Below are 23,917 nucleotides of genomic sequence, written 5' to 3'. Positions count from 1 at the left end.
TTCATTTAGTGGTGCCGGGCACAGAAGTGTGCTTCCCAGAACATGTCCAGTTGTCTCCTTCCCAGCAGGAGTGAGTGGAAAAGCATCAGACAGACAGACCCCTTAGTCTGAGAATGCAGAAGTGGAAAGCCCCCAGTGAGTTCTGTACCCCTGCTGCACTTGCAGGTAAGGTCTTTTCTTATATCTAAGGCGCTTTCTCAGGCCCTGGAAATTCTTCTGCTTAAGTAAAAACTTGTTTGCCTGCAACCTCACAGAGGGGGTGTTTGCTTTCACCTGGTGATCACATTTGCTCTCTGGTTGCAACAGGAGGCTGCACACTGCGTGCAGTGACAGAATTGAATATTAACAAGGGGGAGCACATGGAGCCAGGTCCTGTGAGACCCTGACTCCCATGGAGCAGCAGATGTTCTCGCAGCTCTTGGCAGGGTCCTGAAGAGCGGCTCTGTGTATACCACACAGCCTTTTTTTTTTTGTTTTTTTTTTAACTGTATTTGTTAGACATCCCCAGGACCTTAGATGCATCTATCTTTTAGATTTTTCTCCAAGATGTCTCAAATAGATATGCACAGGGAGCAACACTGGGTTTGTGCCTTTCAAAGCAAGGTTATTTTAGTCTGATCATAATGAATTTGCTCCAGTTCTTATTCTGTGTGCAGCTATTTTGTTCTGGTCTTGGTGAAAGTTTCTTTTGAATTTAAGGATTTTAGCCCCTGCTAGCTCTTCTCCATCAAAACTGGCTCCACTCTCTCCTTTTACATCATTTGTTGTTGTTATATAATTGTAAGTATCTATTTTGGTTACAAGATAGTACTAAATATATTTAAAAGTGTGTAAACTAGGTAACTCCATCGTTATTGGACTGCATCAGTCACACAGCACAATTAAACCTTGCTTCGCTGTGACTGCTATCCTAGGATAGTGTTCATCTCCTAGTTTCATTCTTTGCATGAGCCAACCTTTCTGGTGCAATTCTATTTTGCTGTGTCAAATACTGGGCTTTGTAAATTCCTGCTACTGAAATGCGCAGTTTTCCGTGTGAGGTTCAGTTTCCTTTAATGGCAATCAATCACACTCTTGCAAAGCTGTCTTAACCGTCAAGCACCCTGAGATAAAATTGCCAATGATTAGGTCAGCTGCCTTATCATTTGGGTTCTGGATCCAGAGCTGGGCTCCTCTTTCACTGACCCCTGTACATCAGCTGCAGAGAGAATGGATTGTCCACTAAAGCAGAGCTAAGCACAACTACACCAAAGCTCACAGCTTCACCTACTATTTGAAGGGGGGAGAGATTTTTGAGCAAGGTTATGACACTGTAAATTGAGAGCAAGCAATATCTGAAATGTTAGCATCAAGAAATTGCTGCTTGGTGACAAGAAGAAGGCTGTTTCTCCAGCTGCCTTGGATCCTTCTTGTGCTTTATGATCTAGTGCTTGTCTCTGGGTCTTGACTTCTGGTCAAAAAACTGCAAGAACTTGAAGGATGGAATAAGCTGGTGCTAGCAGAAGTGGCTGGGTGCAGTCCAAAGAGCAGGCTGAGTCATGCCGGTGCTGTGCAGCCCCATCCTTGCTGAGAGTCCATAACTTCTGATTCCTGCCCACTCATGGGCTCATACTCTCAGCTTGGACGTATCTGCAGTGGGGAGGGTAAGCTCTTCTTACCAGATGTCATCCTGCATTGGTTAACATTGGTCTATACTTATTTTTAAATGAATGTCTCATTAGATATTTGTCATTCTTCAATTAACTTTTAATTCATGTTTCATACTGACCACATTCTCCCCAGTGTTGCTAAATTGTTGACAGGGATCCTCTTCCTTTGCAACTGAGATCTCTCCCTATTAAGCAATTTCCTTGCTCATGGATGTGTTCTTTTCAGTTACTAAGGGAACATGAATCTTAATAAAACTCAATCAAATAGACCTTAAATAACAGCTGCATTCATTTAACTGTCTTATCAGCATTTTTTACTCTGCAGAAAATTCCCTAGAAATTAAGATCTGATTCTTCACACAGCAATAAAAAAGCAATACATCTCAAATGTGAAGGAAATCCTTTATCACGAATACAGGACTGTTATTTAGCAGAAAAATTTGTATTTTGTCCTAATGTCTCTGTTCCTCCTGGCACTTCTTTAAACGTGAGTTACAGGTCATCTGGGCACCTCCAGGTAAATGATTTGTGTTTGGGCCCTATGCATTGCAGCAGGGCCTGCTCTGAACATTGCTGTCACCAAGAGCCATGAAGGATTTCTTTTCTACCCAGATGTTTCGGTGGGGAGCGTGACATCTCCCTTGCAGTCTCTAGTGGAGAGTTGTGGCTGGGGAAGGGAGCTTGGCTAGAGTTTCTCTGCTTTAGCAATTTCCAGCTGCTGGGGAAACTCGAGCGTTTTTCCTTGCAATGACAGGTCGCTGGTGCTCTTCCTGGTGTTTGTGCAACATATAACATAGGTAGTCCTCATGCAGGGTTAGACTCCCAGGTCCTGTTTCTGTGCAGTTACGAAGGAATAGGCTAGAACGGTGCCCAGCTGTCCCAGCAGCAAGCTGAGATATGTGAGTAGTGCATGGAAAGAGCCTTCTCTGCAGGGACTATTGCAAGCTTTGACTCTGTACAGTATACTCTCTGGGAGGAGATCAGTAGCAGGGAGTGGAGGAGCCTCTGATAAGGATCCTGGTCATTTCACGTCCATTTGACTCCTGAGCTCTTCTCACCAGGGACTGAAACCTGAGAACTGCAGTCAAAAAATTCTGATGGTATCAAAAAAGCCCTGGGCTATGTGTGAATATTTTGGACAGTGTTCTTGAGTGTTTGTCATGGATCAGCTGGTTCTCACTTCTGTGTACATGTTAGCTGGGAACTTGATTGCGCTGTGCAAAGTTAAATGGCAAAAACTGCATGAACATTCCTGGCTCCTGGTCCTTCAGGCTGGGATCTTTGGAGACCTCTGAAAGATTCTTAGAACTGATCTCCAGCACTAACTCTTGCTGTAACTTACACTTCTCTTGACTTCTTTGGCTGAATTATTCCTAACCTAGATGGTCTGAGCCAAGGTATCCCTAGGTGTCTCTTGTCCATCCAAGAAATAGCCCTGCCATGTCTGGCCCAGGCACCCAGCAAGAATGAGATACTGAGATGATAGTTCTCCAGCTAGAGCTAGTCCCTTCACGCTTAGCCTGTGCATTTCCATAGCAACCCTTCAGGGACAGCCATTTTCCAAGCAGCAAGCTGTGCAATCCACTGCTTTCCACTTGTCACTTGGTGCCAGGAAAAGCTCCCTGCTCCAGGCCAGAGCTGAGGACTGTGAGGTCAATGTCCCCTGCCTGAGGATGCCTGTCTGAGATCCCCACTTCAGTGCAGGATGAGGCAGCGCCTGTGCAAGCAGTAGTGATGCTCCAGGCTTGCCTTGCTTCAGGTCAGGAGATGATGCAGGTACAAAGCAGTAGACCTCTTCCCAGACCCCATCTTCCAGCATCCAGGAGCTACTAAGTGTTTATTCTCAGGGGGGTCTACAGCTTGCCTCGTGTCCAGAAAACAGGAATTCATTAAGATGATATTTCATCTGGCTTCTGCAGGGAAAATGTGGCTGTTCAGACACTGAATTCAATGAGTCTGAGCTTGTGGAGGAAGCAAAGTCCTGCCTGTGTGAGTGGCTCCAGCTCTCCTTGCTCCAGACAGCTTTCTAAGGAATACAACTTCTCTGGGGCCAATGCTGTATCCCCCATGCCTTGCTGAGCTCAGAGTGGCAGGGAAGAGACACCAAAATGAGCCATGACCACCTCTCCAAGTACAGAGGCGTGCAGAGCAGACAAAGCAGTACCCAGGCAATGGCAATGCTCTCAGACCTCAGGAAATTCCTGAGGGCTTCCACATCACAGGAAACACTGCAAGGAGACAGGAGGCTGTGGAGAGTTTTATCCCCTTAACCATCAGCACTGTGTGTGTCCCCAAAGAGCTCTGTGGAGAGGAACAGGGTGCTCTGCCCTGTGACCCTGGCTATGATCCTCCTTGAGCAGAAAGCTAACACAGGAGATGGAGTCCTTCCATGGACAGGGCCACACTCAGTCATCACCTGCTCCTTTGCTGTCCTCATGCATGAGGACCAGCTTTCCATGGGCATGGCATCCGTCTGAGCCAAATAACCTAGAAAGCAGGTCTCTGCAAGGCCCCAGCGATACATCATGCTCCCCAAGCTGTCTCTATCCTGTAGGCCACTTCCATTTCCAGGCCACTGAGCCCATTGTCCTCTTTACCGCCAGCTGCAGGCAGAGATGGAGGACAGCTGGCTCCCCTGACCCACAGCCACACTTCTTGCACCCTGAGATGCTGGCTCCCAGGTATACTGAGGCCCTGGTGTCTGTGCAAATCTCACTGCCCTTGCCATGTGCAAGGAAGTTAGCACTTTAAGACACCAAGCCTTGGACTAGGCCATTCTCTGGGCTGATGCCAGCTGGAAAAGGGATACCCAAGTGCTCCCTGCTGAGGTGGAAGCTTCTCCAGCTCACTTCACTCATCTCTACCTTCCTGAGGTGGAATCTGTGTCATGGTAATGAGTGATGGAGAGCTGGAGGGCTGGCAATGTGGGACTGAGGGAGCCTTCTTTGACACACTGTCAGGGCAACAGAGGTCAGGGAAGGCAGGAACTGCTGGACAAATTCAATAATTACTATTCTTATTCATTAAGGGGATGATGATAAATATGTCACACAACCTGGCAGAGAAAGTGTGAGGAGTGCTCCCCTCCAGCCATGACTCTGCTTGGCTGAGCATTGCAGCAGCCACAGTCTTTCTACACAGAGCTTCCAGGAGATGGCTGTGTCCTGGAGCTGCCTCAGTGCCCAGCTACAGGGACCCTTCCACACCATTTCCCTAAATCAGAGGTTATGTCTCTGTTTCACAGGAGCTCTGCCTGCAAGCACCACAGGCCAGAATCTGTTTGCCTGAGCCATTTCTGCCTTTGCCGGCATAGTTCTTCCTGTAGACTCTGGTGGTGGTACCAACAGCCATGGTCTCGAGATCTGGAGCACCAGGGCAAACATTCAGGTTTTTTGCTAACAAATCTTGCTTTGCCCTTTTCAGGCTCTGAGCAAGGGCAGAGAGAAGGGCGAGAACATTCTCATACAGGGAGTAAAGTGCCCCTGGTCTCCTAAATGCAATCTATGCCAGACTGAAAGATGCAGTGTATGAGGATCAGCCTCCATTCCATTGCTAGCACCACTCTGATCACTTCTGCTTGTATAAGGGGAGGTTGCAGGTTTGTGATAGACCAACTGCTTTTGGGTGGCCTCTTTGCTGCCATCTCTCCTTCCACTCACACTGGCATTTGTGCTCCTTGGAAATAGGAATAGCTTGTTTATATGTAGATCGTAGGGCACTAGGTTGCTGTCTGGCAATGGACAACATATAGCATCTGGCAATGGGCAGCATCCAGCCCATGGGAGTCAGGAAAGCAGATGAGGAACATGTCCGTCTTTCTCACCTTACTGCTGCTCTCACCTTTTACTGAGCTGTTTTTGTGATCTGAAATTATTTTTAAAACCCGCAAACACTGTTTCTCTGTGTGTCCCAGGAGCTGCAGCAAAACAAAAGTCAGCAGGTCCTCGGCATGAGTCAGAGCTGTGCTGGACATGCTGTGTTTATATCTGAGTGCGTTGGCCTTGAGAAAGGGATATGCCTTTTCCTTTATCCGTGTTCCCAATCAGTATTGCTGCCTGGAAAGGCAGTGAGGATAGGTCAATGCAGGCCTTTAGTTGTTCCTGATATCAGCCAGTGTGGCACTTCACTGGAGTCTTCATAGCACTAAGAGCACTCAGGCTCTGGGATGGTGCAAGGGGAGCTTGCTGCAAATGCTCCCCTAGGTGAACTCTAGCCATTGCTGGTCCAACAGGAGACACTGGGAACTTGCAGTAGCTGCTAACTTCAGAGGTGCCTTGCTGCTCTTTGCTTTGATTCATAGTGAATAAGGTCCTTCTAACTCCTTTTGTTATCTGTCCTTCTGCCTTTACATCCCTAGCCCAAGAAAGCTGGATGTTGACCCTGGAGATCTCGCCTCAGCGACGTGGCTGTCAGGACACAGTTTTCTCCTCCGTCTGCTGTAATAGCAATGCTAGTGTCCCTGTGTGGCTGCAGTGAGGTAGGTGCCTTCCCTCACCACTGGGAATCAGCTCCTTTCAGGCCTTGTGAAAAAACAGAGGCAATCACTGGGTTGGGGAAATACAGCAGCAGGATGCGTCTCCCTCAGTAGGAATGGGCAAACTAGGCTTGTGACTGTATCTGGAGTTTTTCCAAGACCAGCGATGTAGTTTCTTAGCCAGGATCTCAGAGATGAGGTCCTTTTTTTTAACCTGAATTATTACATGATGCCAGTCAACTGGCACAAAAGATTCCTATAGCACTGGTCGTGGGCCGATAGGCACCATCTCCAGAAGTTTCCAAAAGTTTCAAATTAAGAATATTTAATTAAAAAAAAAATCTTCCTAAGTTTCCTGGCTAAAACTGTATTTTGAATCAGCCCCTAGCAATGAATGATCTCAGTGTCCTCCTCTGGTCTTTCTGTCAGACATCTGACTGCTTGTCTGCATATATCGGCAGGCAGGTAACTGCAGCTCGGGTGACAGAGAGCCCTTCCTTGCCCTTTCCAGTCCCCCAGTTATTTAGGAGTATCCTGAGGCCCATTTCTCCTCCCTCACTAGCTCTGCTTTCCCCTCCAGGAGTGCTTGGCCTGTGCAGAAGTGAACACCAAGCCCCCCCAGCTCCGCATAGCAGCACCAGTGGCTATGGAGTAACCCACGGGCAGGCAGCGCTCTGGGTGTGCGGGCACAGCGGGAAGCTGAAGGTGGCTGCCTGGGCACCAGGGCGGCCAGATGGCTGTCCTGTGAGTGCCCTGAGCCCTGCCCGCACACTCTGCGCTGCTGGCGTGCCTCACCTCTGCCATGAATGATGCTTCAACAATGGATTATGAACTGCTGTCCCCTTCCTTGGTCGAGCACCCGGCCAGCGCCGCGGGCATGGATGCTGAGCAGAAAACCGTCTTTGCCTTTGTCATCTTCCTCCTCGTCTTCTTGGTGATGCTGATGGTGCGCTGCTTCCGCATCCTGCTGGACCCCTACAGCCGCATGCCCGCCTCCTCCTGGACTGACCACAAGGAGGGGTTGGAGAGGGGCCAGTTTGACTACGCCTTGGTGTAGACGGCAGGGATGGGGCAAGCCTGCTGGGCTCCCACCCCAGCTGGCCCCAGCCCCGGCCCCCCCTTCCTCTGTGGTGTTGCCCTGGGCCAGCAGGGATACTCTGGGCAAGGAGGCAAGGTGGGGCTCTTGTCTAGGGTGGGTTTTCTAGGAGTTTCTGTCTTTTCTAAGCACTTTTCGATTCTCTTCCTGGTCTGCAGCACCCTTGGGGAGACATGCTGGAAGAACGAAATGAGGCTGCCTGGTCCCTTCTGCCCACTCTCCCCCTGGACAGTGCCACGTGCTGAGGTGAGGGGCAGGAGGCGATGGGGCAGGGCATGGCAGAACCTGCCTCCAGCCACAACCTGCATGGCTCCAGGTGCAGGTGGCTCTGTCTGCCTGTTACCAGGCCAGAGCTTTGATCCCCATCTCCTCCTGCCCCTCATGTTGCCCTTGTCCGTGTCCCCTGGGGAGTGCTGACTGTGGTCCCGTATGTGTGCGTGCCCTTGTAGCTGAGCTGTGTCTGTGAGAGGGCTTGTAGGCACCAGACCCAAGTGCTGGCTTTGTTTCTCTGTGTGGCAGCCCCAGTTCCCCCCAAATGTGAGAGGGAGATGGAGAACCCATGCACAGCCCCCTTCTGGCAACGTGTCCTGTGGCCTATTCTCTGCTTTACACCATAGCGATCTTCCCTGCCCAGCTAGTGCAAATGGTCTGAGCAAGATGCAGTCATGCAGCTACCTGCAGAAGCACCTGGGCAGCCCTTCTGCATTCATGGCAGAGCCTGTGAGTCCACAGCCGTGCCAGCAGGGATCTAAAGCCCTGCATGACATTTGGGAGATGCCCCTCAGCTGGCCCAGGCCTGGCAGCCTCACAGCAGGAGCCCACTCTAGCCATTCCTTGCTCCACTGGGAGCTGGGTGGCCTCTCCATGTCTAGGGGTGCTGGCCAGCCCTTCTCTAGCTATCCTGTACCTAGGTAGCAGTTAGGCTGTGTAAGAAGCTGAGGGGAAAATAAAGCTGGCTTCCCACCTTGTGCAGGAACTGTGCTTGTCTTGCAGGGGAGTTGCAGCTTGCCACGGGGCTAGCGAGAGCCCTGGGGGTTTCTGGCCGCAGGCCAGTAGGAAGGTTTGTGCTAAGGGATTGAGCCCCTAGGGGAGACCCTCCTCCCCCACCATGGAAATAAAGCTGCACTGTGCTAACCCCACATAATTCTTCCTGTGCTCTTTAGTGTATCCCATCAGGGACTCAGAAAAGTACCAGTTGCTCCCCAAGCTATGGCAGGCTTCACCACCTCAGTCTGGGCCAAGACTCCACCTGCACCCTCCATCCCTGCCCTTCCACCACCCAGGAAGGTGGTGGGATCTCTGCAGTTGCAGGGATGTTGTGGCTCTGTCTGCCCTCTTGTGGCACAGGGCTCAGCCACTGGGCAGTCCAGTGCCAGCTTTGCATCTGGAGCACCAGGCCAAGAAGAGCTCGCTAAATGTGAGACTGGAGACCTGGAGCAAGGGCCTAAGTGGAACGCAACCAGCTGGACCACGTGGCGTGATCTCTGGCAAAGCACAGGCAGGCAAGCACCTTCATCATAGCACACAGTGCACGTTACATTCACTGCACAATCTAGACAGCCCCTGCCCTGCATGGCCACTGCTCAGCAGAACTGCCAGGAAGCAGCAAGGGAGACGGGCTGGAACTCAAGGGTGACCATGGCATAGGACGCAGCAGGGAAAGCGCCTTCCCTCGCCACAGCACCCAAGCAGGGTGAACAGGACAATAAGGCCTGTTCCCTGGTGTTTCCCGGTGAGCTTCGTTAGGGAAATTATGGACTGTTAGTGCACACTGATGGCGACTGCTGCACCAGTTTCAGTCCATTTGCATATGCCACGTTTATACTGTATCATGGTGTATGGCACAATACTACCAACACACTGCACTTACTGTAGCATCATCCAGGCTGTGCAAGCATGTTGCAGGATGATCATCTCCAGGGTGCATGCAGGTTTGTTGTAAATGATTCTGGTGAGTGTGTGAGTAGAAAGTAACACTCACAGATATAAGAAACCCCAGCATGAGCTTGATCCAGGTGACTCTATTGCTGATTTTAGCAACAATGGATTAGGATCAGTTTAAAATCAGCCACACCTGATCCAGCTATATCAATTTTGTAGCTAAAATTGGGGATGAGGTTGTGGACAGTGTTGCTAGTGCCACCAGAGCAATAGCTTTAATTATATGCATGTTTCATATATGAGACAGCTTGGTCAATCACTCAGAGGGGTGATCTGGTGCTCTGGTGGGATGAGTGACCTCATGGAGAGGCTGGCCTTGTGCTATTGCCTGTAAAGCCTGAACTGGGAGCTGGCTCACTCTCCACTGTCAGGCTCCTGCTTGGCTAGATATGCTGGGCTCTTCTAGAACCTCTGCAGAGAACATGAATCAGGTCCCAACTGGCCCAGTTTGGGCCTTATTTGTCCCTTCCTTAGACTGAGCTGTGACCCACCATGTTCTGGGGCCCTTGACTGTACTAATAAGGTCTCCTTTGCACGCTGGGTGAATCAAGGGCGCAGGAGACATTTACCTTTTGCCCAGTGGATCCCTCTCCATTGGGTTGTGATCTGTCTTACCTAGGACCTGAAGTTCTACACTGGGTCTTGTCCCAGAGGCTGGGGAGTGTCATTTACTATTTACAGCCTTACAAGGAACAGGAAAGGAGCCAGCAGCACCTGCCTGGCCTGGCATCTGAGGGAGCAGATCTCAGAAGAGGAGCAAGTTTTGCAGTGCCTTCCTTGCAAGTGTTTTTTTGTTTGTTTGTTTTTTTAACCAGGACAGTACTCATCAGTTGCCAAGCAGGTCTGTGGAAATGTGGCCTTCCAGGCCATAAGAACCCATGGTCTTTTATTGTCACCTTGACTTTCATCAGGCTCCTCGTTTGAACTGCCTCTCAGTGCAATACAGCATGACCAAACACAGTTTTTCTTCCAAAATTCTGCTTCGGGACTTTTTGGTATGGTTCAAGATGGAGATTCCGCTATCTTAGCCCTGGAGATGTTGCAGAATGACACAGGCTGAGGGAATGAGCTTTTCTGGGCACAAAGCCATTCTCTTGAAGACATTGGGGCTGAGACCTAGGCCAGGATAGAAGCTAGGGAGCCCAAGAACTGTTCACTTTGCCTCGTACATCAGGGTTTTCCAAACTCAGGTAATCAGACAGAGCAGAGTAAGGAGGGATTAGTGTTTCACATCTCAGCTTCCCTACTGGCTTGTTTTCAGCAGGGGGGTTGGACTAGATGATCTGCAGAGGTCCCTTCCAACCTCAATGACTCTGTGATGTACCATAGGAATGGCTCAGAGGAGCGCAGGGCTGGGAGGCCAGGGAATGCTCAGATATGCTAGGGCCAGACCTCTGTCACCCTCCTGCTGAATCTGACCTCTCTGCTGCACCTTGCCACCGGGCTGACTGGCACAGTGCCACAGGCAGCCACCACCGTGCCCAGACTAGAAGGAAAACGCAGAACCATTTAACCCAAAATAATTTTATTGTTGCTGTTGCTTCTGATACAAAAAAGGAATTCCGCAAAGAGCTGTCTCTCTCTGCGGGACAAGGGGGCACAGGTTTTGGGTTTCAACGCTTCCCAAGAACAACCAGCAAGAAATGTCAATATAAAAAAAAAAAACAAAACCAAAAAAAAAAAAAAATAAAATAAAAACCACCGCACCAGAGAGGAATGAAGGAAACCTTGAGCTTTTTCATTTGACACTTTTGGCTCAACACACACACACAAACCCACCTCTGCTAATTTATTATTATTAATATTTTTTTTAAAAAAAAGCACCTGTTGGAAAAACAAAACAAAACAAAAATAATAAAAATTACCCAAACATCAGGCCACCCATCCTGTTACGAGCTCTGGGACTCTTGCAAAATCCAGAGTCTGGAGCTGCATTATACAAAAGAGTTTTCAAGTTTGATATTAGCCCAAATACAGCATACAAACACTTCCCCCCACCCTATGCGGTGGCAGTGTACCAGGAAAAAAACAACTCTCCCCCAAAGTACCAAAATAGCTACAGGAATATGCACTCCTCACAACAGTGAGCAATCATAACTTTGGTGGTTATACATAAATACGAAAGAGTGGATGGATACAGTGCACTAACGCCGACAATTCAATACCAGCACCAGCTTCTGAAAGCTGAAAGCACCTTTAGATTTGTTGATTTGTCTATCAGGTAGTCTTGTGTGTTACCAGAGTGAAATAGCACCTTTATTTCCTTTGGTGATGCACAGTGTTGATGCAGAACCCAAAACAGATTCATGTAAAACTAGGAAAAGGCATTGCAGAGACCAGCTGGGTGAAGAACACCCTCTTGGGAAGAAGAAAAGCCCATCTGGACAGAACGGTCTGGACAGGCTACTGGAAGCAGCAGGAAGACTTCAATTCACTTAATTCATATTTTCCAGACACTTTCCAGGGCATTTCATTTGTCTGTATTAACCAGAGACTATTTCAGTTGTTATCTTGGACTGATCAAGACGAATGTGACAACCAGACAGGAGTGACTTGCTGCCTTAATTTCAGAAGTGCTCCTAACTACGGGGAATGTGGCCATAGGCACTGGAGACATGCAGACACGTAGTTCAGAATCAAGGATTATTTTGAAAATTAAGGCCTAGATGTTCATGTCCCTGAGAGGCTGCAGCATCCCCCTCCTTCCCATCCTGTTCTTGCTGGTGGGAAAATTTTCCCAGGATTTTCAAACACTCCCAGCAGTGGTGGTCAGCAAATTTACCCGTGCAGTTTGCCAAATGTGTCCTGCCAAGCCCTCCATCCCCTTTAGCATGGGAAGGATCCAACCGCTCTGTACCACACTTGTGACATTTTTCCTGCCAGTTTAGTTTGTTCAATCACATTCGACAACACAATTTTTTATCCTCCCCTAGAGCTCCTCTTCACTTATATCAGGACACATTAACTCTTGGACTTTCTGGAGCTCTGAAAAAGCCCTTCCAGCTCCAACCTTTGGAGGAAGTGCATGTGCTCAACATTTTGTGGTGTGAAAGCCCTAGGTGCCCTACAAGAGCCTGTTGCCTGGCTGCTTCACAATATGAGGTTAGAAATCTGACCTACCCGTTCACTCAGTGGTGACTTTTTCTGTTCTACAAAAGGACCGGAAGACACAGAGAGGACAGAGAAAGACAGAGCAGCCAGTGTAGGTAAGAGAAGGTTTCCCTAGCACCATTAGGACAATGCAGAAGCAAAGCAAGAAGAAGAGCTGTTGGGAAATGCACTAATACCACACCATGTCATAGCTCCTTCCAGAGCCATTCCCAGGCTCCCTTCCTTTTCCTGGGCTATGGGGTGTTGTGCAGCCTGTGGCTCTGAATAACAAGGAATTTCCCTGTGGGACAGCACTTGCCAGCTTGGACTAACAGTATCTATTTGAGGGGAAATGGCCAGGAGCTGAACACGGGGAGAGAGTCCCTGCTAACAGGGTTTGAACCTTTGGTAAAGCTTTCATGAGCTGTTTTGTGGTGTGGCTTGGTTCTATCCCAAATATCCCATGAAGCAGAGCATCCCCACATGGCTCAGGTGAGCACTGAGCCCAGAGGGACATTTCCCATCAGTTTTACAGCGCAGTGGGGGAGGTGGTGGCAGGGGGTGCAACAGGAGAGGAGGCAGTTATTTCCAGGTGTGGATGGCAAGGCTAAGGACTGTACTGTCAGTTGGGTGGGTGGGTCTCATGGCTGTTAGTACAGTTGGAGCTGGAGCTTCATCCTCAGTGCCTGGCCCAGCTCCCCTGCTAAGTAGTTGAGGTGGTTCTTGGCCTCCATTTTCTGCAGTTCCTTCTTCCGGTACAGGGGCACACTCACAATTTCCAGCAGGTAGGTACCAGGCACTATTTTCTTGCGGCCAAGATGCAGGTAGCTGAGCCCCTCTTTTTGGTGGATGCGGAAGTAGCCATCCTCGTTCCCATGGGAGATGAGGTACCGCACACGATTCTCCAGGGGCTCCACAGCTGGCAGGAGTTCCAGGATGTGCTTCTTGTGAGCCAGGTCAGAGAGGTTCAGCATCATGGACAGAGGAGCATCCACATCCATGCTGGCCAAGTTCACAGTGTGGTCCTAGGGAAGGAACAAGGTGTGTCAGTGGCAGCCACAAAGAACAGTCTATGGCCAGGTGCAGAAGGCCACTCCAAGGAAGCTCTGAGAAGTGCAGTATGACTTCTCTGGTCTCTGTTGTCCTTCAAGTGTTGCCTGGTTCCTTGTTGGAACCTCTGAGATCACATGGCAGTTCATTCCCTCCTTGTCCTGCCCTGGCCAGCAGGTGACTGAATCCCTCATCTTCAGGGGAATCACGAATATATTCATTGTCTATTTGCTCTCATAGCCTGAAGAGTCTGTAATGACCTCCCAGGTCAACCTGTCCAGGCCCTGCCTGTGACTTCCTTGGAGGAGCCCTGGACTGAGGACAGAGCTTCCTTCCAAGGGAGAACCTGTATTTAGAGTGACAGGTCCAGTCTGGAATCAAACAGTAAGGGCTGACAGTCCCCTATGGCCCTGTGGAGGCTGTTCCGCATGTCAGCTGCCCTTAGAGGGAAACACATGTGCCTTATTTCTAGATGGCACATATCTCCACCTTTTGTGGTCAAGCCACACAAGTGTGGCTCACTTAGAGTGCCTTGGTCTGCTCTAAGTTATTGAAAAAGACCTTCCATTCCTACAGGACCCCTGGATTCAGTGCCCTACATAAACATCCAAGCATTCAGTGTGTGCAGGTGCCGAGTGAGCTGCTATGTCTGCTTTGGTTTAGGCAATCATATAGCAGGCCATCCCCCAAGTGAACTGAATCTTGTCTTGCTCTACCCCATCCAGGATGCCATGGTTTTCTTACCTGGTGCATCTCAGTCCCATTGACACTGCGTCGCTGCCGACCCCGCTTGGGGTAGCCATTTATCTTACACTCATAGCAGGTTTCAGGGGAGAGCAGGTTGTCTTCATCCTCTTCTTGAGGGGCAGGAAGGTAGGAACCTTTTCCAAAACCCAGGCCAGAAATACAATGTCTGGTAGCGGAAGAGCAGAGATACACAGCTCAGATTCAGGAGGGAAATCTTAGCATTGCCCTCACAGGCTCCCCATATGATACCAAGAAACACATGGAGAATCATGCACACATATAGGACAGAGCTTGTGCTGAGTGGCTTGTGTAGAGGACCTACCTGGAGGAGATCAAGCCACATGTTTAACAAGGCAGTATGTTTAATCTGTCTGAACCCTGGACTTTCGATTAATCCTAAGTCTGCTGCAATGTTAGCAGCACCACTAACCATTATATTAGTGAAATGGAAGAGGAAATGGGCATTAGGATGAGAATTCTGCAGTAGAGGAGGAATAGGCTGGCGCTGGAGAAGCTGAGGACTCGTGGGCATGGGAGCTAACTGGTCTTAAGATTGTATTGGTGACTTCGAGAGATAGCAGAAGTGCAGTCATGGAACATGCCTGGGGAAACCATGCATACAGGGGCAACCAGGAATATCCCCCAGAAATATTCAGATGCCTGTGGGACTGCAGGAAGAGACACAGTGTGAAATTCAGCTGTGCAAAGTGCACATCATGCACCTATGTGTCAAGGGAGCTGTGTTCTTCTGCCCATCTCATGAGCCTCAGCTACAAATTATGGTGGAGTTGGGATGCTACCACCTGGCCTCTGGCTTCCTGACTACTCCACAGAGAACAGCAGGTATCTCTCAAAAGAGAGTTGAAGTACTAGAGAGAAGTCTTAGATTTCTTTCTTCTGGCAGTGGAAAGCACCCAAATACCCTGCAGGGAGCCCTGCTCCTGCTGCTGGGAAGGGAGAGCACAGACTCAAGATGAAGCACAGGCTGGGCTGGAACAGCACCTGACACAAGACTGAATTTTAGGACTCTCAGTGCTGAAGATTCGTCACTCAGAAAAGGTAAGGGTGGAGGAAGGAGCTGCATTTGCCTTGTGGCTAAGGTGCTTGCTCAGAAGGAATCTCACTGCCCTAAGAACTGGGATAGAGATGAGCTGGGGTGAGAATCAGTTTCCATTCCTTCTGGTCATGCTGAGGGAGAGTGGGCAAGTCCTGGGCTCTGGCTGCAACTCTAGGTTTCAAAGGTGCTTTATCCAGGGCTGTTTAAACAAGAGAAATCCCTGGAGCAGAGAGTTGGCCCTGGGGCTCCACTCTCATGGAAATGGCCCTGCCACAACAGAGAAGAGGCAGTGCTCCTGCCTGTTTTCTTTCCACTCCTGCTATTATCCTCCAAGGTAATCCAACACCTAACATTAACCTAAGCCCCTGTGGGTGAGGTAGGGACTGGCCAGGCCTGACTACAGACTAGTTTGGGAGTATGTGTGTGCACATACGCTCAGCTTTGCAAGCGTGAGAAGGCCTGTAGGGACCTAGCGTGCCTGTGGAAGTGTAAGCATACAGATATGAAAAGTTGGGTTTGGTGCTGCCATCAGAGCAGGCGTGAATGGGTTCGTGCCCATACTACATGCATTCCAGATGTGTGCCTGCCATCTTTCTGATGCAAAAGGTAGCAGACAGTGACCTTACTGGTTGTTTCTCTCACCCTTGTCCTGCTCGGAAGTAGCCTCCAGGACAGCCACACAGATAGCCTCCGTCTGTGTTGGAGCAGCCATAACTGCAGGGGCTGCCACCTGCTGAGCATTCGTCTACATCCTGGCATCCACCAAAGGCCTGGTCAAAGTCGAAGCCAGATGGACAGACACACTTGAAGCTTCCCAGAGTGTTGTAGCAGGAAGCAGAGCCACACGCACTGGGGCTGGAACACTCATTTTCATCTGCACCCAAAGAGAGCAGAACGGGTCAGAAAGTTACTGGAAGGGAGTTTCTGTGCCACCGATTCTCCTTGCCCTGAAAGGCCAAGGAAATCAGCTTATAGCCAGCACTGAGCTAAACGCTGGCAGCAGGCTTCCCTCTCTCAGTTCAGAAGGGAAGGGAGGCCACACACTTGGGGGCCTTGTCCCATGCAGGACTGCCTTGACTTCCAGGTGGTGTCAGGAGCAGTAGAAGCTCATCCCTTTGCAGAGCAGCCTTCCATCAGTCCCTGTTGCACACAGAGTCTGGCTGGTGGGTGTTTAAGTAGCACAGAGGGTGGGAAATGGCAGGGGCACTGCCTCTGGACACAGGCACTGCCCAGGCTGTCTCTGAGGCAGGGCAAGAAGTGCAGTGCTGGGTTTGCGGAGATGAACTCCCCAAGACCCGGTGCCCAGAGGTGGCTGTGCTGAATAGCTGGGGTGGCTGGAGAGGGACTCAGTGGCTTATCTGTTCTCTACTGCCTGTACATATAACTATAGGATACAAGAGTTCCCTGTGTCCCAGCCCACACTCACCCACACACTGGTTCCACTGGTAGTGCTGCACGTAGCCCTGTGGACAGCCGCAGCGGTAACCTCCGAGCACATTCTGGCAGCCATGCTGGCAGCGATGGTTTCCATCACATTCATCCACATCTGTAGCAACATAAACCAGACAACAGTGAAGCACCTTCTGTCTGTCCTGCAGGCAAAGCCAGATGCCCAGGGCCCACATATACCATGCTGTATGCCTGGGGTCTAACACCCACAAGGCAAGGTACTCCTGTGGGTGGCAGTACTTCCACCTAAACATGGCTCTGCAGCTTGGACTTGAATCATATCCTCAGCCCCAATGCCCACCTACACCTTACTGCAGGCCCTGCTTGGATGCTTTTTGCTTTAAGGCCTGTCAGTTTGACTTGGATCATTATTAGATCTGTTCTACCTCAAACTGTCTTGAACACAAGCTTTTCTTTAGCCTAGCACACAATAGGTTTGTTCTGACATGAGATCTCCTGTGATGAGACACAGGCCCATTCTTTTCTCATCTTTGGCTGCCATGGATGCATCACCAAGACCCTCATCTACTTGCTGACACTAGGCCAAGAGCCAGTGTGTCTCTCGACTGGTCAGGGCAATCACCATTGACCTCTCCTCCACAATAAGACTTCCCATTTCTGTTTCTGGTGTCACACAATGTGTCCCTTCTTGGCTGGACTGAGCTGCCACAGAGATTGTGAGTGAACTAGGAACTTTTCCACATGGACTATCTTTCTGTCAAAGCCCCAGAGACGAAGACCCACCTTCACAATTGACACCAGAGCTGTCCAGGGAGAATCCTTTCTGGCACTCACAGTTGTAGCTGCCTGGTGTGTTCAGACACTGTCCTTTGGCTCCACACAGAGACGGTTGAGCTGTGCACTCATTATTGTCTGCAAAACATCGACAGCCAGCTATAAGCCCAACCCCGGGGATGTGGCTGTGTGCAGCTTTGCAGACAGCCACCTTGCAGCATGGTGCTTAGCACAGTTTGAGTAGCAGACAGATGGGTCAGGTGCACAGCCCCAGGCTGACTGGAGAGGAGCAGGCAGAACTCCCTGGGGAGCTGCTAAGAACTATGGCTGTACACCAGAGCCAGAGCTGGAGGCTGAAAAGACAGCTGGCTTTGAGGCTAATCCATGGGCACCTTGCTGGTGCTGTCTAGCACTACTCACCGATGCAGGACGAGTGGTGCTGAGTGAACCCTGGCGGGCATTTACAGTTGAATCCTCCAATAATGTTCACACACAGGAACTGGCAGTTGTGCTGCTTGGTGGAACATTCATCCAAATCTAAAGCAACAAGAGTAAGAATATGTGTCTCAGATTATCCTACTGGCTTTGTGCTCTCAATCTGTGATACCTCTGGGCAGACCTGTGATCCTGGGCAGACCAGGAACTGACCGGACTAGCCCCCAAAACACCACAAGTGAGGTGAAGAGAATCTCTTGCATGAGAATCACAAGTCCAGGGAGCCTCCTCTCACCTCATGTGCTGATCATATGCAGTCATATTTAGAAGATGCAGAGATTTTTATCTGCCTTTCCTGCAAGACACTAATCCCAGACTCTCCTAGACTCCTAGGCCAGTCTACTACTATACTAATACACAAGCACCTTGAGAGATCAGCAAATCCCAGTCTTCCCCAGCCAGACAACTGCCAGGCAGGAGCCAGCACCAGGAGCAGCAGCCGTGAGAGCATCTCTGACATGACCGGTCCACATGTAGGAGACATGCTGGCTCAAGGTAATGACTCCTGGAGTTCAGCTCGGCTTGGGAAATGCTGTGCAGAGTGCAGGAAAGGGCCAGGAGCATTTTTGGGGGTTTTGGGGGTTTTTTTTTGTTTGTTTGTTTGTTCTGTTTTGTTTTCTGATGAGATAGTCTAAAGCGTCAGTAGAGGGATGAAACTCTGGCACATCAGTCCACAAAGGTCCAGCATTGCACCTTTCTTTAGGCTTAGCCTAAGCATGTGGCTGAAAAAAGAGTAGAGATAGTGAGTCCAAGGACCTGGCTTTTCTGGCACGTGCTAATCAGGTGTCCCAGTTCCCACTACAGCACACAGACCCTGTTGTCAGAGATGAGGCAGGGTCTCTGCTGCCTCTTTGTCCTGGGTGAATACCTTTGCAGATCTTCCCGTCTTCCTGCAGGATGTACCCTCGGGGGCAGGAGCACTGGTAGCTGCCCTCTGTGTTCTTGCAGATGAAGTTACATGGCTTGGGGGACTGGTTACACTCATCCAAATCTAGACTCGAGACAGAACACAACAGCATTCACAGACTGTGCTGCTAGGCTGGGCCACTTCCTCCCATGGGACCATTCAGTCTAGCAAAGGACTTCTGCACACAATATGACCCAGGTTTCACAGCCCCATGTATCCAAGCTGTCACACAGCTGTCACTGAGGACACAGCGAGGAGAAGACAAGGAGCTTTGGGGTTTAAAGAGTTAAATAGCAGTGAAGGATGATTTTGATGTACCATAGGCCTTTTAGTAGGCAAAATGTTCAGAATCTTGCCATGAATGGGCAGGACAGTATGGACAGAGGTGGAGGGCCAGCCCCAGATATGGGCCACAAGACCTTCTCTTTGCATGCTGAAAGGTACGCACAGATGGAGGTGGGTTGCTACCAAGGCCAGGGCTGTACAAAGAAATGGGATTCTTCCTGACTCACCAACACAGGCTGTGCCTGTGATATCTGCGGTGTAGCCCAGCCTGCAGTGACAGCGGAAGGAGCCAATGCTGTTGATACACTGCCCATTCTTGCAGAGGTTGGGCAGTACCTTGCACTCATCGATATCTGCGGGGAGGAAGGGAAGGACCTGTAAGTACCAGTGTTGCCCCTACCCCCATTCCCCCATGCTGTAGCAGGGCAGCTCAGATCCTCCCTGGGTGCCAGGGACTAGATTCAGGGAGTTATAGGATCATGTCCCAGAGGCTTTTTGCCTACTCCAGGCACTGTGTAGGTCTGTCACTGTCAGTGCCCAGGCAACTTCCATCTCTGCCCACATGTCTGCTTCCTTCCCTTTACATTGAAGGTGATTTGTGGCCCAGCTCACCTCGCCCATCAGTGGAGTACCCTGGCCCATGTGGACACATCTTCTTGTACTGGGTGGTTCCAGGAAGGGGGCAGAGCTCACACTGAGGGCCCCAGCTGCGCCCACTGTTGCAGCAGCACTCAGACTTGGTGACCAGGTTACGGTTGGTGGAGGACATCTGGCACATTGTCTGCAGTACTTCAGTGAAACAGAATCCCTGGCGAGTGTCTGGACAGAAAGAGTGAGGGGAGAAAGTTCAGGATCTGAGACAGTGCCAGCACCACGCATGATGAGGCAGTCAGTGCAACCTGTGCCCATTTCAGCACTGAGGCTGAAGGTGATGTCCCAGCAGTTCTGTCTGCATTGATCTCCTGGGACTATCCAGGCACTCCTTACAGGCTGGATCTTTGACTTCCAGGCTGCTCCCTGACTCCATTCTTCCAAGGTGTCCTTCCACAGGCCTCTTCATCTCCTAGACTCAGCAACACTCCCTGACACTGCTTGAACATTGGACAGAGCAACTGTGACCTGGATCACGGATGACTGCTCCCATCCTCTGAGGTGGATCAAGTCCCTGTTTTCAGTGAGGATACCTCATTCACATGGCACATTTCTGATTAGCAGATGAATGCTGTTGTGTCCAGGCCCTGAGCCTCAGCTGTGGCCCATCCCCTCTTCACCAAGCCTGCTAGGTCTTGGGGCTCTCCAAGGCACTGCCCTGACAGTCTCTCCCTTCTAGCTCTCATGGCACAGAAATGGCTGGGTCAAGGCTCAGTGTCCCCCAGTGCACTCCAGTGTACTTCACTTCCATACACAAACCTCCCCTTGTTTGAATATGATCAACAAAGCTATCTATGATAGCAACCTTGAACTGCATGCCTCCAACATGCTCTGCTCCTCTCTGCTCCTTTCTCCTGTCCCACAACTCAGTGAACCTGTGTTTCAACATTTCAAAATCCTCTCTTGGGCAAACTCCCCTGAGAAACCTAGGAACCTCTGACAAGCATTGCCTGCTGCTAAAGAGAGGCTGCTTGAGACCTACTAGGACCTAATAATTACCAATACACTCTGTGCCAGAAGGGCTGACTTCAAAACCTTCATTGCAGTCACAGCGGTAGCTTCCCACTGTGTTGATGCAGCGGCCGTTAGGGCAGATACCAGGCTTGGTACGACATTCATTCTCATCTAGGAAGGAAGGAGCCACAAAGAGCTGTAGTGAGGCATGGGACAAATTCACCTTTCCATAAGTCCCCATGATTCCACTGAGTCTGAAACACCCTCACACTACCCTGGAGAAATACTTCCACATACTCAGACAGCTGTAAAACCCAGCCACCTGCTCCAGGCCTCCCGCTGGCCAGGGTAGCTGAGTGCCTGGCTTTCCAGGTTTGCACCCTGTTCATATGCCAGTAGCCAAGCTACAAGTGGAGCTGGGCCAACTCTGCATTCCTTCTGTGCTTAATACCATGCAGGTCTGGGCTGGCCAGAAATGCCCCTTTCAAAGGCAGCTCAAAGAAAGGACATGTGGCATAACACAGTGTCACTCTGTGCTGGCACTGTGTGGGTCCAAAACACAGAAATGAACCAATATTTAAGGTGTACAGGCATCTAGTGGAGCACACAGGAAATTCTGGTCCACAGGAAACCCCAGAAAGTTGTTGTTTGACAGAAAGACATACAAAACCAGCTACATGGACAATGCCTAGAAGAGCATGGTCTCAAGCTCCACTGGGAACCCTTTCCAGCTTGATTCTTGGTACCTGTGCAGCCCTCTCCATCTGGCCTGCGTTGCATCCCTGGGGGGCAGATGCACATGAAGGTGCCAATGAGATTCTTGCACAGCATTCCTCGAGACTCACAGTCGTGCAGTCCCTCTGCACATTCATCCAGATCTGCAACCAAAAACCTCATGAGACTGAGTTCAACCTGCCAGCTCTGCGCCACTGTAAGAGTGGTTCAAACCTGCACTAATTTGCCAGTCTCCATTGCCTTGGTACAGGCTGGCCTGGCACACACCATAGATACCAGGTGCAAGAGTGGGCACAAACTAAGAGATGTCAGCTGAGAATTCTCACCTTTTCTCTGTACAGCACCAGGGACCGGCTAAGTGCAAGGGTCTGAGGAGGGTGTAGGAGCTGCAGAAGCGGGATTTTACCTTTGCACATTCTTCTATCTTCTCGGAGGGCGTATCCGGATGGGCAGGTGCACTCATAGGAGCCAAAGGTGTTGATGCAGCGGAAGGCACAGAGCAGGGGATTTAGTGCACACTCATTGATATCTGGGAGGCAGGAGAGAGGAAGAGTTTGACTCCATGCTCTGAACAGTGTTAACTGGATAATAATGGTGGTGAACCTCCCAGGACAGACTGCCCCGTAAGCATCCATCTCATGAAAGTCTTGTGTGTTCCAACAAGCCCTCTTGTCATGGTCTTTGGTTGCAGAGGGACACAGTTGCAGTGTGTCCCAGGTGAACTGAGACAACTCATGACACTAGCACTCAGATCTCTGCTTTAGCTGAGGATTTCCTAGATGAATTCCCATCTTGTGTGACAAAAGGAAAAAACATTTCAGTGGTCCCTGCCAGTCTGGTAGTGGGATACTTCATCCTAGATGTCCAGCCAGTTCAGCACTAAAGGTCTGAGTAAAACCCATTAGCTAGGGATTGTGTGGGTTTCGGAGCCCTCATGCCCATGGTGACAACAGGATACAGGTTCTTACAGCCCCTGTATAGCCTGACCACCACTGCCTACTGGAGCAGAAAGCTCATGGGCTCCTCTCAAACAGCCCAAACTCTTCAGATCTTTTTGAAGTCTCCAATTCAGACCAGAGCAATGAAAAATGGCCTTGGTAAGTGAAAGAATCCAGAACTCCAACCCAGCTGGGAGAGCACTGTCCAAGCGAAAGGAGACACAGGAAGTCAGATAGGGGTTTGCTCAGTCTCTCCCACCTCTCACCAAGGTGCTGCCTGGTTATCACCATGAGATGGAGTGAAAGGGTAGCCCTACAGTAGCATTACCTTCACACGTCATCATGGGACCTGGCTCAAAGCCCTCATCACAGGCACACTCGAAGCCTCCTACCACGTTGGTGCAGGTCCCATTCCCACAGGGGTTGCCAATGGAGCACTCGTCTGTATCTGGGGGAAGCCAATACTATGTCAGAGGCATGAGTTAGAAAGGAAAGGTGCAGCCTGGTCTCTAATTGCACCTGGGGAATTCAAACAGTCCTAGCAAAGCCTGGAGCCAGGGAGAGGAAGGGAGGGAGGATAGGAGAGAGGAAGGAAGATTCAAGCAAAAATTCCCTCTCACACACATGCACACAGAGTGATAGCCCTTGACATAAGGAGGAGAAAATCAACTCAGTTGGAGCAAAAGAGAGCAGGTGCTGACCATGCAGACCCTTACCCACACAGTTGACACCCGTGTAGTCCAGGTTGTACCCAAAAGGGCACTCGCAGCGGAAGGAGCCGTCGGTATTAATGCAGGCCCCATTTATGCAGACACCCAGGTTCTCTGAGCATTCATTCACATCTAGAGGGGAAGCCAAGGCAATGAAACCTCTCGTGAGAACATGGCCACAGAGATCCCTGTCCTCTCAGGACAGGCCCTGCAACCCCAGAGCCTCTCTGTCTAGAATCGGTGGCTTCAACCAGGGCTGAGGTGGGCAGCTGGGGACGAAGAGTCTGGGAGGGCACCCAATCCTTCATCCCTCCTCTTCTGCAACTGGGATTCAACCTTATGATCCAGAGAGCTTGAGCTTCGTTGTTTCTAGGCTGATGCTCCACCCCTACCCTCCCTGCAGGGGACACTTCTCCTCTTCCTTAGATCAGATCTTACCTTCTCGGGTATCACCTGGGCCTGGGATGGCCCCATGGCCATATGGGCACAACTCCTGGAAGGCAACTGGAAAAAAGAAGAGAAGTGTGATGTGCTTACAGGTGCTTCCATTCCCAGCAGCTGAAATGTGCTTTTGAGGCCTCTATGGCAAGACTGAGAGCTTGACAGCTCATTGCACTTTGAGAGTCCACAAAAACTCAGCTGGGGAGAAACACTTGCACCTCTCTTAGATCTGGAGATACCAAGGTGTTTTTGCCTTCCAAAGTCCTGCAGAGAACTGAGAACAGATCCAAAGCAGAACTAATCAATTTGCTTCCCAAGAGGTTGTCCGAGGTTGTTGGAGACCCTGGGCTACTGCAATCCAGTGAGAGGCACTAAGTTTCAGGGAAATAAACCCCAGAGGGAGAGGCCAATTTTGCTGGGCATCTTGTATGGCTGCATGCCTTTCCTACACTCTGTCCCATGTTGGAGCCATACACACAGCCATCTTCTCTTTGGGGCTGGGGGCTCAGCACA

The 23,917-nt window shown here is 50.3% G+C and overlaps 2 protein-coding genes across 3 annotated transcripts in view; one reads left to right on the top strand and one right to left on the bottom strand.

Moving 5' to 3' along the window:
- CTXN1 (cortexin 1) overlaps window positions 1–8,187 on the top strand; it is a 37,644-nt gene extending 29,457 nt beyond the window's left edge. For both annotated transcript variants that reach the window (XM_062596297.1, XM_062596298.1), the window contains exons 2-3: window positions 6,007–6,126; window positions 6,704–8,187. In XM_062596297.1, coding sequence (XP_062452281.1) covers window positions 6,926–7,180 — 255 coding nt within the window. In that variant the 5' untranslated portion in view covers window positions 6,007–6,126; window positions 6,704–6,925 and the 3' untranslated portion in view covers window positions 7,181–8,187. The remainder of the gene's footprint in view (window positions 1–6,006; window positions 6,127–6,703) is intronic.
- Window positions 8,188–10,700: 2,513 nt separating this feature from the next.
- Window positions 10,701–23,917, bottom strand: part of FBN3 (fibrillin 3) — a 107,940-nt gene continuing 94,723 nt past the window's right edge. Inside the window, exons 50-64 of the mRNA XM_062596517.1 lie at window positions 23,402–23,467; window positions 22,970–23,095; window positions 22,582–22,701; window positions 21,722–21,844; window positions 21,327–21,458; window positions 20,626–20,751; window positions 19,588–19,794; window positions 19,203–19,328; window positions 18,652–18,774; window positions 17,709–17,825; window positions 17,298–17,426; window positions 16,531–16,650; window positions 15,747–15,978; window positions 14,045–14,213; window positions 10,701–13,275 (exon numbers count right to left, since the gene is read on the bottom strand). Coding sequence (XP_062452501.1) covers window positions 12,901–13,275; window positions 14,045–14,213; window positions 15,747–15,978; window positions 16,531–16,650; window positions 17,298–17,426; window positions 17,709–17,825; window positions 18,652–18,774; window positions 19,203–19,328; window positions 19,588–19,794; window positions 20,626–20,751; window positions 21,327–21,458; window positions 21,722–21,844; window positions 22,582–22,701; window positions 22,970–23,095; window positions 23,402–23,467 — 2,291 coding nt within the window. The 3' untranslated portion in view covers window positions 10,701–12,900. The remainder of the gene's footprint in view (window positions 13,276–14,044; window positions 14,214–15,746; window positions 15,979–16,530; window positions 16,651–17,297; window positions 17,427–17,708; window positions 17,826–18,651; window positions 18,775–19,202; window positions 19,329–19,587; window positions 19,795–20,625; window positions 20,752–21,326; window positions 21,459–21,721; window positions 21,845–22,581; window positions 22,702–22,969; window positions 23,096–23,401; window positions 23,468–23,917) is intronic.

The sequence above is a fragment of the Rhea pennata genome, chromosome 27 (assembly GCF_028389875.1).
Source record: "Rhea pennata isolate bPtePen1 chromosome 27, bPtePen1.pri, whole genome shotgun sequence".
In the NCBI taxonomy this organism is placed as follows: Eukaryota; Metazoa; Chordata; class Aves; order Rheiformes; family Rheidae; genus Rhea; species Rhea pennata.
The sequence above is the reverse complement of the archived record's forward strand: the minus strand, read 5'-3'. Positions and strand labels throughout refer to the sequence as shown.